Below are 13,683 nucleotides of genomic sequence, written 5' to 3'. Positions count from 1 at the left end.
AATCGGGAGGAGGAGTCCTGCCCTTGGACTGTTAGGAGCTATCGAGAGTGCACTTGGTGGGACCTGGCCATGGGACACCGGGTTGATGGGGAGGCCCCTTGCCTGGGACTAAGCCTTCCAGCCGGCTGGGAGGCCCCGCGAGACCCTTCTGCAAAGCGGAGCGAGGGTAGGGGCGGACTGGTGCCTTAAGCGCTTAGGGACGACGGCTGGGAAAGGAATGGGGGCGCCCTTGGGAAGGAGCTGTCAGGGAACCATCCCACATGGGCTTGATGCTTGGCTCCTCTCGGGCTAATGTTCGTGTGGAGACCGTGTTCTAAATAAAGTCAGGAAACCGCCCAGTGCCTCTGTCTGTGTTGGGGGGGGGGGGGCCCGCGGGGGTCTGTGTATGAATGTGTGAGTGTGTGAGTGAATGTCAGTGTGTGTGTGTGTGTGTGTGTAAAATATGTGTGTGCAAAAAATTGTCAGTGTGTGAAATGTCTATATTTGTGTGTAAAGTACACGTATGTCTGTGTGTAATGTGTCTATATGTGTAAAATATGCATTTGTCTTTGTGTGTGAAATATGTTTCTATGAAATGTGTAAAACACACACACACACACAGCCTTTTTTTAAGATGCCGGGAATCTGGAGCTGAAAATGGGGGGGCAGCCAGGGGCACTGGGAGGGGCAGCCAGGGGCACTGGGGGCAGCTGGGAGGGCACTGGGGCAGCTGGGGGAGCTGGGAGGGGCAGCCAGGGGCACTGGGGGGCACTGGGAGGGGCACTGGGGGGCAGCCAGGGGCACTGGGAGGGGCAGCCAGGGGCACTGGGGGGCACTGGGAGGGGCAGCCAGGGGCACTGGGGGCATGGGCATCCAGGAAAAATGCTCCCGATTGGGGAAGGGAAGCCAAGCCGATGAGGGAGCCGGTGCCCTCCGGCCCAGCCCCCACTATCCCCTGCGCCACTTGGCCAGCCTGGACCATTTCCACATTTGCTTTCATTCAGCCGTTGTCCCTTGAAGGCTTCCTCACTCTGGCCTTTCCAGCCTCGCACGGGCTGTTTGCCGGGCGGGCCACACTGGCACGGGCGCTCCTCCCGGCGCATTGGGTTAGGTTAGGTTAGGGAGCCTAGGGCCGCGGCGCTATCCTGCCCGCCTGTCTGGCCTCGGGCCCTGCCCCTGCTCCCCCCCTGCCTGCAGGCCGTCCGCCGCCTAGGCTCCTGACTCTGCCTTCACCCTGACCCCGAGGGAAGGGAGAGTAAGGCAGAAAAGGGAGGTGCCAAGAAACCAGCAGCCCCGGGGTGGCTGGCCTTCCCCTGCGGGCCCTCTCCGCTCGGGGATCCCAGAACCCCGGCCCCACCCCCCGGCAGCCTCCTCCTCTCCAGCGCATTCTGGGGGGGCGGGGGTCCTCCAGCCCTCTCCTGCCCCGCCCTCTCCAGCCCCGCCCCGAAGCTGCGGCTTCAGAAGAAGAGGAGCTCGCGCTCCTGGTGGCCGCGACACCGAGGCAGAGGCCGGATGGCAGCTTCCACTCGGGATCGCGACCCAGGCCCCAAGATCCTCGAGAAAGAGGAGGAGCCCCCTCAGGTGAAGGCAGGGGGCCGGGGCGGGGGTCAGCGTCGGGAGGAAGAGCGGCGGGGGCCGGGCGGGCTTCCTCCGGCAGTACCCGGAGGCAGCCGTGGGCGGCGGGCCCCCGAGCCGGGTGAGGGGGGTGAGGGGCGGGCGGCTGCTTCCGAACTTCCTCGGAGCCAGGGGGCTTCCCCCCCACCCCACCCCCCGCGGCCCATGACTTGGCTTTCCCTGGCTGGGGAAGTGTGAGGGCGGGAGCTGTGAGATAAGCGGCTAGCTGGGGCCCAGAGAGGGGCCGGGGCGGCGGGTGGGGCCCCCGGGCGCCCCCCTCCTCCCCAGGACGGTTCCCCCCGCAGCTTCTCCACAGTCCCGAAGCCGAGGGGGGCCAAGGGGCGCCTCCCCACCCAGCTGGGGGGGAGCCTCTGCTCGAGACCCGCCTTGCCTGAGATCTCACACATTCTCACACTCACGCACACTCACTTGCCCACTCAGGCCCGCTCACACATCCTTATGCACACACTCATTTTCACACTCACGCGCACTCCCACCCCCCCAAGCAGGAGCCAAGCGGGACCATCCCAGCTGGAAACCCTGACCCTAAATGCGGCCGCCGTGTGTCCCGGAGGCTCGGGAGGTTCCTGAGAGAGAGCAGGGGCCGGGCCCCCGGACTGGACCCACTGCATCCGGGCCTCCTCCCGCTCCTGGCCTTGGAGCCCCTCAGGACAGGGCTTTGCTCTCCGCCCTTCCATTCCGCTCAATCGATCCCATTAATTGAGCATTTATTAGGAACCAACTGCATACATCAGGCAGGGCTGTATACATCAGGGCTGGGGGGGGGGCGCCACCCCCCCCACCGGCACTCCCTGGGGGGGATGTGCCAGTGGCTCCCCGCCTGGGCCCCCTCGGGGGCGGGGGGCCCCCTCCCCCGGGGGTCCCCCGGCCCAGGCCGCCCCCAGGGGGAGCCCCCCCCCCAGGATCCCCCCCTCCCCGGGGCCAGGAGAGCCCCCCCCCCCCCCAGAGCCCCCCCCCCCAAGAGTCCCCCCCCTAGAGCGCCCCCCCAGAGTTCCCCCCCTCCCCCCGGAGAGAGTCCCCCCCTCCCCCCCAGAGTCCCCCGCCCAGAGGCCCCCCCAGAGAGTCCCCCTCCCAGAGAGTCCCCCCTCCCCGCCCAGAGGGTCCCCCCGCCCAGAGCCCCCCAGAGAGTCCCCTCCCGAGAGTCCCTCCCCCAGATCCCTCCCGGCCCCCGAGCCCCCCCCCCTCCCCAGGCCCTCCCTCCCAGCGTCCCCTCCCTGGAAGGCCCGGCACCCTCCCACTTCCCCTTCTTCGGTCAGATCCCCTGGGGGCCCAAGCCCTGGTCCTGTTGCGGGAGGCTGCGCCGCGGCCGACCCCGCGGCCGGATTCCTCATCAGCCGGAGCCCTCGGACCCGCCTGGGCCGCCTGACCCCCTGGTGAGCTGCGGGGGGAAGGAGGGCGGGGCGCCTTGCGATCCCGGGCCCCTAGGAAGGGGGGAGGGGGAGGTAGGAGCCCGTCCTGAGGGACAGATACCTGGCTCAGCGTCCCGTTCCCCCGCCCCCCCTCAGGATCCTGGGCTGCTCGCCCTTCCTGGCCCTCACCTACTTCTTGCTGTGGTTCCTGCCCCCCGTGGGCCGGCTGCGGGCGCTCTGGTACGGGGCCTTCTACTGCCTCTTCCAGGCTCTGTCCACGGTGAGTGCTCCCCTCGGCGCTGGGGGGGGGGGGGGGGGGGCGGGCCTCCCTCAGAGGCGCTGACGCGCCCCCTCCTCCAGCTGCTCCAGGTCTCCTACTCCGCCCTCACCATGTTCCTGACTCGGGACCAGCAGGAGAGAGATTCGGCCACTGCCTATCGTGAGTGTGGGGGGAGGGGGGCGACGCTGGGGGCGTCCGGGACTCCCTAACTCGAGGAGCAACTATTAAGTGCCTACTGTGTGCCAAGCACTAGAACCAAAGGCAGAAGACATCCCGTTCTCGGGGAGGGGGAGGGAGCCCCGATGAGACGGAAGGCTTCCCGGTCACTCCTGAGGCTCACTTTGGGGGTGGCCCCCAGACCGGAGGGGTGAGCTCGTGACCCTGGCCCTGCCCCCCCAGGGATGACCGCGGAGATGGCCGGCACGCTGATTGGAGCCACGGCCCACGGGCTCATCGTGGCCGGCGCCCACGAGGCCCCCACGTGCCCGGAGGCCAACCTCACGGCCCCGCCGCCGACTCTGGGCTCGGACATCCCTCCGCACACGGTGAGCCCAGGCCCTTGGGGGGGGAGGGGGCGGGGGCGGGCCGAGGCGCCCCCTTGTGACCGCCCCGTTCCCACAGAGCCAGCTCTACATGATCGCCGCCGGGGTCATCGCAGGAACCTACCCCCTGTGCGCGGCCCTGCTGGCCCTGGGGACGTCCGAGGAAGACGGTGACGGGGGAGGCGGGCGGGGGGCCGGGGGGGGCGGGGGGCCGGGGGGGCGAGCGGGGGGGCCCGGGGGCGGGCGGGGGACCGAGGCGGGCCCTCTCCTAACGCCGGCCTGCCGCGGCCTCCAGATCTCGGCGGTCTCCAGCGCCAGGGGCTCTCCTTCCTCCAGGGCCTGGGCCACACCCTCCGGCACCAGCCCTACCAGCGGCTCGTGGCCGCCTTCCTCTTCATCTCGGCCGCAGTCCAGGTACCTCCGGGCCCGGCCCCTCCCCCAACCCTCCCCGCCCTGAGAGCCCCGAGATGGCCCGAGCGAGGGGAGGGGAGGGGAGGGGGCGGCGTCGGGCCGAAGGCTGGGACTTCTCCCCCCCTCCCGAAGGCGTCCCCAGGACAGGGGGGGTGAGGGGGGGGAGCAGGGGCAGGGGGGGGCCTGGGTTCCCTGAAGCGGGGTTTCCCCTAAAGGTTGTGCAGAGTACTTGGTCCTGTTCTGACCCACGTGGAGTTTTGGCCACACGCAGAACCTGGTGCTGCTGGTGCTGGTGAGGGGGGACCTGAGAGGCCGTGGGGAGGGGGGGGGAGCAGGTCACATGGGGTTGGGAGGTTTCCTGGGGTGAGGGGGGCCCTGAGAGGTGGGGGAGGGGAGTGGGGGGAGGGAGGGGGGCTGGTGAGGGGGACCCTGAGAGACCGTGGGAAGGGGCAGAAGGAGCAGGTGGGGGGGAGGGGGGCTGTGGAGGCCCCTGGGGTGGGGGCTGGTGAGAGGGGCCCTAAGAGCGTGGGGAGGAGGAGAGGGAGCCCGGGGGGGGGGAGGCCCCGTGCGCAGGTGGGTCACAGGGCCCCAGGCGGGGGGTTTTGGGAGCTCCCCGCCCCAGTGGCGAAGCCCGGTTCCTCCCCAAGGTGGGCGTCCGAGCACCCCTTCTGGGAATGGTTCCTGCAGAGAGTGGGGAAGAAGGCCGCAGCCTGTGGGATCGGGGTGAGTGAGCGGGAGGGGGCCCAGCTGAGGGGGGGGGTAAGGCGGCCTCTGACGGCCCCCTCCCCTCCACAGGTCATGGTACCCTCGGCGCTCCTGCTGGCAGCCGTGCCCACCGCCCCGTGGCCACAGCAAGGGTTTCGCTCCGGGCGGCAGCGGGGCCCCTTCCCCCGGTAGGCGGCCCTCGGGGGGCCGCAGGCTCAGGGGTGGGGCTGGCCGGGGTGGCCGGGTCAGGGGGCACCGAGGGGCAGGACCCGGGGGGGCTGGGTCAAAGCCGAGGGAAGGGTCCGGGCGGTCCAGACAAGCTGGGGAGGCTGGGAATGGCGGAGGCCCCGGAGCTTCTGGGGTGAGAGCGAGCCCAGGTGGGGAGGGATGTAGCCCCTCCTGTGTGCCCAGGCCGTGCTGAGCGTCCCACAACCCTCCCCTCACTGCCTTCTGGCCGGCCCGGGAGGGAGGCCCAAGCAGGGGAGGAACCCGGCCCAACTCCGGGCCTGGGGCGCTCTCCCTGGCAGTCGCCCTGGGGCGGGACAGAGAGGAAGGGGAGGCACTGGCAGGGAGGCCGGCGGCCCCTGGGGGTCATGGACACTGGGGGGGCTCTGTCCCAGGTCCATGCTGCCCGATGTCGTGGATGACTTCAGGCTCCAGAAACTTCCTCTGAAGGGCCTGGAAACCATCTTCTACTCTTCCTACGTCTTCTTCACCAAGCTGTCGGGGGCCGGGGCCCTGGGCATCTCCACCCTGAGCCTGGAGTGAGTGACCGAGGCTGGGCAGGGGCCCACATGGGACTGGGGGGGTCTGAGGGGGCCAGGGGGACCGGGGGCCCCAGGGGAGCAGGGCCAGGGGGATTGGGGGCCCCAGGGGAGCAGGGCTGGGGGGCCAACAGGCCCAAGGGAAGCAGAGCCAGGGGGCTCAGCAGGGTCAGGGGCCAGGAGGGCTGAGCCTCCTTGTGCAGCCCTGGGGCCTAGGGTCCCTCAGCTTCCTTTCTGGAGAGTGTTTGGGCTCATCCCTGGCAGATCTGCCCACCTGAAGTCCCAGGGGTTGGGGAGATCCCCAGTGACAGATCACGTCCACTGGGTCAGCCCCCTGCCCCCCGCCCTCCCTCCCCGGTGCCCGTCTCCCAGGGACAGTGTGTCCTCGGGGGCCCCCGATCCGTGCTGTGGCTCCGAGCTGGGGAGGGCAGAGGCTTTACGGGGGCGTCTCAGCTTTGCAGGGTACGAGTCCGGTGCCTGTAAGCAGTCTGAGCCGGCGGTGCTGGCGCTCAAGGTCTTGATCGGAGCCGTCCCCACCAGCATGGTGCTGCTGGGGCTGGCCATCCTGTCGGCGTACCCCATCACCGAGCAGCGGCGCCAGGAGACCGCCCGCGAGCTGGACGCACTGAGGTGGGCAGCAGGAGCGGACACGCACGGGCCCGACGCGCTCCCAGCCTGGTCGCGCTGACCCGGGGCTCCGGGAGAAGGGCCCAGCGACGGGGAACCGGGGAGAGGGCCGGCGGTCGGAAAATGGCCCCCCGGAGTCCGGGAAGGGCTAAGGCGAGAGCCGTAGATCAGGGAACCTTCCGCAAGCCCTAGGGAATCCTGGGAACGGGGAGAGCGCCTGTTGTGGCAGGGTGGGGGAGAAGCGCTGCGGGTCGGAGGGCACGGTCTGGAGAGAAGCAGCCTGAGCCGGAGGAGGAGGAGGACAGAGGGAGGATCAAGGAGGCGGCCACAGGGTAGAGGCTGTAGAGAGTCAAGGGCGGAGCAAAGGCCACTGGACCCCTGGGAGAGCTCGTTGGAAGGGGTCTAGAAGGTGGTGGGGGAAAAATGGAGGCTGGGATGGGGGAGAGAGAAGGGTAGTGGTCAGTGAGGGCCCAGGATTCAGGAGACCTGGATATACCCGCAGGCAGCAGAGAGAGAGGCTAGTTAGGGAAGACAAAATGGGGGTGGGGGGAGTTGGCTAGGAGAGGAAAGGGGGCTGGTGGAGGAGCTGCTTGGGGAAGGGAGGGGGCCAGCTTGTCCTCAAGGCTTGAGCAAACGGGGTGGGGAGGGGAGAACAAGGGCCCAGTTCAGAGGGAGGGCATGGGGGCCAGTGGGAGCGGGAGGCCCCCCCCCAGCTTGGCTCTCTTCTTCCTCTTCTCCTCCCACAGGAACGAGGTGCCTGCGTCCAGGACCCCCAGTCCCAGCAGCGCCCAGGATGGAGCCACGGCTCTGACTGCGGGTCCCTGAGCCCAGCCCAGCAGCGCCACACCTGACGAAGGCCTAAGACTCTAGCTCCCAGCCCGGGTTCTGCCCGGTTTTAAGAAGGATGAGGCCCAGCATTTGAAGTGGGAAGGTAATCCCACGCCAGTGCTCAGGCTGGTGCTTCCCCGGAGCCTGCCAGCCTCTGGTCATACCCGCAGCCGCCAGGTACCTGTGCCCATAGCCGCCAGGTACCCATCCCTGCTGCTGCCAGGTACCTGTGCCCATAGCCGCCAGGTACCCCTCCCCGCAGCCACCAAGTACCCCTCCCCGCAGCCACCAAGTACCCCTCCCTGCAGCCACCAGGTACCCATCCCTGCTGCTGCCAGGTACCTGTGCCCAGAGCTGCCAGGGAGCCGGGCCATAGCCCAGAAATGAAAGACATTTCCCTTATTTCCATTCCATATGGCCAAAGACATTTCCAAAAGACCATGATGTGGATCTCCTAAGCCCCTTCCCCTCCACCCCCCCTTCCCTCCAAATGCAGCCTCCACCTCCCACTTCCACAGTCACCCTGGATCCTTCATGAACTCTTCCTGCCTCCCCCCAGTGGCTTATCCAATATGGCACCAAGGCCCGTGCCTCTCAGATGCCCCCTCTGAACCTGCCCTGCCCTGGGGCAGACTCTCATCCTCCCACCTGCAGTGGCTTCTGGGAGCTCCACCGGCCTCAGGAGTGACCCTACCCCGGTCCACCCTCCATCCGGCCACTCAAGTGATTTTTCCAAAGCAGAGACCTCTCCCTGTCACCTCCTGCTCAGTCAAATCCAATGGCTCCCTATCACCCTCAAGAATAAATACAAAATGCTCTGCTTGGCCTCCAGCGCCCTCCCGATGTAACCCCTCCTTCCTTTCAGACTCCCTACACCCCAACGTATGCTCTGGTCCTGTGACCCCAGCCAACAAGCCCCCCTCTCTCAGCTCTGGGTATTCTCGCTGGTGTCCCCCAGGCCTGGAACACTCTCCCTTCCCCATTCCTCTGCTTCCTTTAAGCCCCGACTCCAAAAGCCCCCTTCTCCAGGAAGCCCCTCCCTAACCCTTCTTCATGTCTGTCTTTCCCGTTAACTTGCTTGGCATATTGTCGTCCCCCACCCCCACCCCCAACTAGATTGTAAGCTCCTCAAGGTCAGGGACTGGGTCTTTTTGTATCTCAGCGCCTGGAACACAGCAGGTGCTTCATAAATGTTTATTGAGTGATTATCACCTGCCAAAGACCAACAGGTTCTAATTCCTTCCCCTCAAGTTTCAGAAAGGCAGAAGCGGCAGTTTTGCAGAAACTGAAGCAGGTGCCCCCCTCCCCCTCCAGCACTAAAGAAGTGTGTCCTTTTCTGATTTAAAACCCAAAATAAAGGCGGACTGATGGTGTAGCAGGTCCGCCCCCTCTGGTGGAGGCTGGCCTTGGATTCCTTCGCTGGTCTCGAACTTGTCTGCTTGGAGGCCGAGGGCTCGGGCCACCGCCTCCGCCGGCCGATGTCTAAGTGCAGAGGGGAGCTCTCTGAGCAGCAGAGCCCGGCTGAATGTTCCTGCTTGTTGGAATCTTTACAAATTGTTAAGCCATTAGAGTTGATAGAGACAATAATTATGTAACTTGGCGTGGTTCAGTATGATTGATTTGATCTTAGGAGATATTTTGGGCCAGAACTTGAAGCAAAGGTACTAAGCACAACTGATGGAAACAATGCTTGTGTTCACACCTTTAGAGAGCTCATAAGTATCTAAGTACTCAATGGAGTTCACACATTTGGGAGAATTTAGGGTTTAGAAAGAGATATCCGAATTCACACCTCCCTTAGGGCCAGAGAGCACTCTGGGAGATAACCCAGAATCCCTCTCTCTCCAGAAGGAGGAGTTAACCTTTGGGAGATCATATATATACAGGAAGCTCTTAGAGCTCTGAAAAGAGTTTTTCTCCGCAACGTTGCCTGGGGTCAGAGAGGAGCACTCTGGGAGGAAGCCCACAAGCCCTATCTTCGAGGCAAGAGAGATTCTTTGTATCTTCTACCTTGGTGCTGGCTGGAGTCGGAAGGACAAACCTTTGGATTTGGAGACATTCGGGCGGAGCTCTTAGAACCAAGTGGAGAGAGAGGCCTCTGAGCTAACTGGGCTATATTGAAGGACACAATAAAAGATCTGAACTTTTATCACCTGGCTGTGTTTTGGAAAAAGAACACCACACTTGCTGAATGGCCTTTCCCCTAGCATGGCTCAGGAAACCCTTCACTCCCTGCTAGCTGGTCTTGGAAGATTCAGAATCCAAAGCACTAGACCGGACTACACAGATGCCACTTCTTTCTGAAATCCTGGCCATTTCTAATGGCCCCTCCCCTTGCAAAAATGCTGCTTCCAATATGGAGAGCATTTGTTAAAAGCTTACTGTGTGCCAGGTATGGTGCTGAGTGCAGGGGAAACAAAGACAAGCAAACAAGACGGTTCCTGCCCTCAGGAAGCAAAAAGCTGGAAAGGGGGAGGGAAGGGGAAGAGTGAGGGTACCCAAGGAAGTCAAGGCAGCTGGGGAAGAAGTGGAAAGTCCAGAAATTGAATCGTGATCAGACAAGTGAGCAAGGTGGTCAAAGCAAAGGATTTACCCATTTAAAAGGGAGGTGAAGATCACTGGCCTGTGGATGAGGGGTGGGAGGAAGTCCTGTAACAGAAACAGTTCAGCAAAATCCCCTGACGACAGCTATGGAGTCTGCATCTCTGCTAAAAGGAGGGAGATGTGTTTCCTCAAGCACACTCTGGAACCATGTCTAGCTGCTGAACTGAATCTGGGTTCCGATGCTCCAAGGGTCTTCCCAGTGCTGCTCCAGAGGACTCGGATTCTCAATTCTTGGGATGCAGTAAAATTCTACTCCCTTCTCATGTCATTTGTTTGGTCTTTCCTTAACCAGCACATATTCAAGGCATGCTCTTTAGTCGTTCTCCCAGAGTCCTGCAACTGAGGGACTCTGTCCTGGACTCTTCTTCTGGTGACCTCATCAGCTTCTATGGGTTTCATGACCATCTCTATGCTGAAGTTTCTCAAATCTACCAATTCTGCCTCAATTTCTCATCTCCAACTGGATGTCCAGTAAACATCTGAAACTCAATGTGTCCAAACCACAACTTAGGATCTGTACCCCTAACCCTCCCCCTCTACCTTTCTATCAATCACCCAATATGGCGTCAAGGTTTGATATTACTTCTGTAGCCTTTCTTACTGATTTTTCACCTCCCCAACATCTCTGATCCATTTCACCTCTACAACATTTCTGATCCATTTCACCTCTGCAACATCTCTGGTCCATTTCACCTTTGCAACATTTCTGGTCCATTTCACCTCTGCAACATCTCTGGTTCATTTCACCTTTGCAACATCTCTGATCCATTTCACCTCTATAGCATCTCTGGTCCATTTCACCTCTGCAACATCTCTGATCCATTTCACCTCTACAACATTTCTGATCCATTTCACCTCTGCAACATCTCTGATCCATTTCACCTCTATAGCATCTCTGGTCCATTTCACCTCTGCTGCATCTCTCAGATTCTCTCCTCTGTCCCTTCCCTCCCCCTGGTGCGGAGTCTAATCACCAAATGCCCAGGCTGTTGCAACAGTTGCTGGGGGATCGCTGTCCTCAAGTTTTTACCCACTCCAGTCCATCTCCATTCAGCTACCAAAGTGATTTTCTGAAAGCACAGGTCTAACCATGTCACTCCTTACTCGACAAACTCCAGTGGATTCCCATGGTATCCAGGACAAATACAACATCCTCCATGTTAAAGCCCTCCATTACTTGACCTCCTCCTTCCTTTCTAATCCAAAAGTTTTTCCCGATTCCCCTCAGTGCTAGTGTCTCCCCTCTGAGATTATGTCGTTTAATTCTTCATGTATCTTGTTTGTACACAGTCGTTTTCATGCTGTTTCCACCATCAGATACTAGCTGCTCCTTGAAGGCAAGGACTGTTTTTGCCTGTCCTTGCATTTCCAGCTCTTAGCACATGGCTGGCACACAGTAAGTGCTCAATGCATGTTTGTTGATTGACTGAATCACTGGTAGAGTCAGGAGGCAGGAGAGGGAGACATTCATAATAGAATATTTAGTTCCAGGATCTGTTTCTTGGACTCTCGAGAGTATAACTAACCATGGGGCCTGCCAGCATGATCCCATTCCCTCATTGCCCCATTTGGGGGTATAGCCTAGACCAGATAGCAGTCAGCCCCCCCATTCCAATCTTTCCTGGGCCAGAAAGCCAGTGCTGGGAGTGGGTCAGCAGAGAGAACAGGGTTCATCCATCTTCCTAGGTATTGTGTCTGTCTGGGCCCCACCCCCAGCCTCACGTCTTCCTTCCCTTGGCCAGATGTGGTGGTTCAGGAGGGCCAGAAAGCGTGGTCTTGATTTTTGGTAGGAATCCTGGGGGTGTCGTCCACTGGGTACTCACCCCAGGGAAAGTTTAGCACGAGACTCTGGGACGGCTAAGACCTATAGGTCTCCTGGTAAGGGGTGAGGGAGACGGCAGGAAGTGAGGGTCCTGAGGAGGACTCTTTCAGATATTCAAAACAGGGAGGGAATCCCCCATAACCACGAGGCAGGGACATTTCCTGAAAATGGGAAGGTTGGAAGTCTGGTGTGTGGCCCGGGCACACTCTTCAAGCCCCCTGAATCCCATAGGGATTATGTGATGAGAAGTAAATCCCATAATGAAGCCAATTTCCAGCATTCAAATTCTTGACAAGTGGGCTCCAATTAGCCCCCTAGTATCCCAGATCTAAGGCTGAAAAGGTTCTCAAAAGGCATCTAGCCCCCTCCCTTAATTTTAAAGAGTAGAAAACTGAGCCCCCCGCCTCTAATTAGGAGGTAATAACCTCCCTGGCTTCTATTTAAGTCTCCACTAAAATCTCCTGTTCCACAGCATGGCCCATGGGCCATATATGGCCCTTGAAATCATTTGCTAAAGCAACTACCAGTGACGATGAGCCAAAAACTAGGCACAGCAACCTCCCACTGCTTAAGTTCCATGTGTTAATAATTTTGTTTGGCCCGTAAATGATGTCATAAAGATCTAAATGGCCCTTGGCAGAAAAAGGAGTCCCCAGCCCTGCTCTAAAGGCAGCCTTCCCCAGCCCCCTTCAATCCAGAGCCTTGCTTCTCGTGTCCCATGTCCCTACATCTACCTTACTGTGTTATGTGTGTATGTTGTCTCCCCCATTAGACTGTAAGTTCCTTGAAGGCAGGGACTGCCTTTTGCCTTTATATCTCTAGCTCTTAGCACAGTCCCTGGCAAACAAAAAGCACTTAATGTTTACCGATGGATTGAGTAACTGCCTCTGTGCTTGGCAATGCTCTTTTGTCACTGGCTTTGGGCACAGGGAAAAGGCAGATTGTGGAAAGAGTTGCAAGTTCAGTCTCTTTTATAAGAAAGCTTCCATCTCTCCCACGGGCAACCTGGGCCTTCCACACTTGTGAGCTGCAGGTCACTCAGAGGCAAAGGTGTAGGTAGCCCCCCTCATTAGGGCAGGGACCAGAAAACTTACTATTTTTTTAAGTAGAACATTTGCGGGATACTCATTCAGAGCAGACATCATTTTAATTCATCAAAGTAAAGGAATCAAAATTTAATTTTAACAAGCAGATTGAAGCCCAGGAAAAATCAAAAAGGAAAGCCATGTTTTTGAAAAACAAAAAGGTTTGGCTCCCGGAGCTCTGCTCTCCTGCTCATATCCTCTGACGTTTTCTTCCCCAAGATGGAGATGGCCAAGGGTGGCTGCCTGCCTCAGAAAGGATCCCAGAGCACAATTTCCCAATTCTCACATTCATATTCATTCAAAGAGTGGAAATAGTCCAGGAAGCGGAGGGGAGGCCCCAGACCCATCAAATGCAGACCCTACCTCATCGGGAAGGAGTGTGTCAGAGGGCCTAGCATCCGAGGCCTGTGGCAGCGACAGGACCAAAGGGTCATCGGGAAAGTCTGGAGGGGGTGACGGTCCCCTGGCCCTGGCCCAGAGGCACACGTCCTTATAGAGGATTTAAACCCTTCAGCCCCGTCACCAGGCCCGTCTGCCACTGGCTCAGACAACAGCTACCCACCCCTTCCTTCCCTCTCCTATGAGAGGCCAGCTGGGCTCTGAGGTCTGTATGAGGCCCAAGGACCTACGGGGTTCTCCATGGGTCCTATCACAGACAATGGGGAGGGAACCCGGCCACCTTCTTCAGAACCCTGGAAAACCCCAGAATGTTGCAGCGAGTGGAAGAGGCAAAGGGGCCCCTGCATTATTACAGTTCAAAGATGACTTCAAGGCTCTTCCTGAGCCTCTTCTTGAGCTGGCTGCTCGGGAGGGAGCCCAGGGATGACAGAGGAGGGCCCAAGGAACAAAAGGAAAGCCCTCGGCTAGTTTCCCAGGCCCTGGAGCCACAGAGCTTCGCCACTCTGGTCAGCCTGGAGGCCTCCCGACGTCCGTGGGCACAAGCTGCCGGGGGGCACCATCGCTCAAGAAAGGCTTAGACAAAAAACGGAGGCTCCAGGAGCACAGGCTGGAGGCCGAAGGGGAAGGTGGCCTGGAGAGGCGGACAAATGGCC

At 60.6% G+C, this 13,683-nt stretch overlaps 1 protein-coding gene across 1 annotated transcript; it reads left to right on the top strand.

The window, feature by feature from the left end:
- The first annotated feature begins 1,307 nt into the window (after positions 1 to 1,307).
- Positions 1,308 to 7,940, top strand: MFSD2B (major facilitator superfamily domain containing 2B). Its single transcript, XM_031955342.1, is given in 13 exon segments — positions 1,308 to 1,787; positions 2,871 to 2,987; positions 3,120 to 3,243; positions 3,324 to 3,402; positions 3,643 to 3,788; positions 3,865 to 3,955; positions 4,081 to 4,209; positions 4,421 to 4,502; positions 4,853 to 4,919; positions 4,992 to 5,038; positions 5,450 to 5,665; positions 6,119 to 6,295; positions 7,039 to 7,940. Coding segments are annotated over 13 exon segments (1,650 nt in total). The 5' UTR covers positions 1,308 to 1,491; the 3' UTR covers positions 7,118 to 7,940.
- Positions 7,941 to 13,683: the final 5,743 nt, after the last annotated feature.

Source organism: Sarcophilus harrisii, chromosome 2 (genome assembly GCF_902635505.1).
Source record: "Sarcophilus harrisii chromosome 2, mSarHar1.11, whole genome shotgun sequence".
Taxonomy (NCBI): Eukaryota; Metazoa; Chordata; class Mammalia; order Dasyuromorphia; family Dasyuridae; genus Sarcophilus; species Sarcophilus harrisii.
Note: the sequence above shows the minus strand (reverse complement) of the source record. Positions and strands in the feature narration are given on the sequence as shown.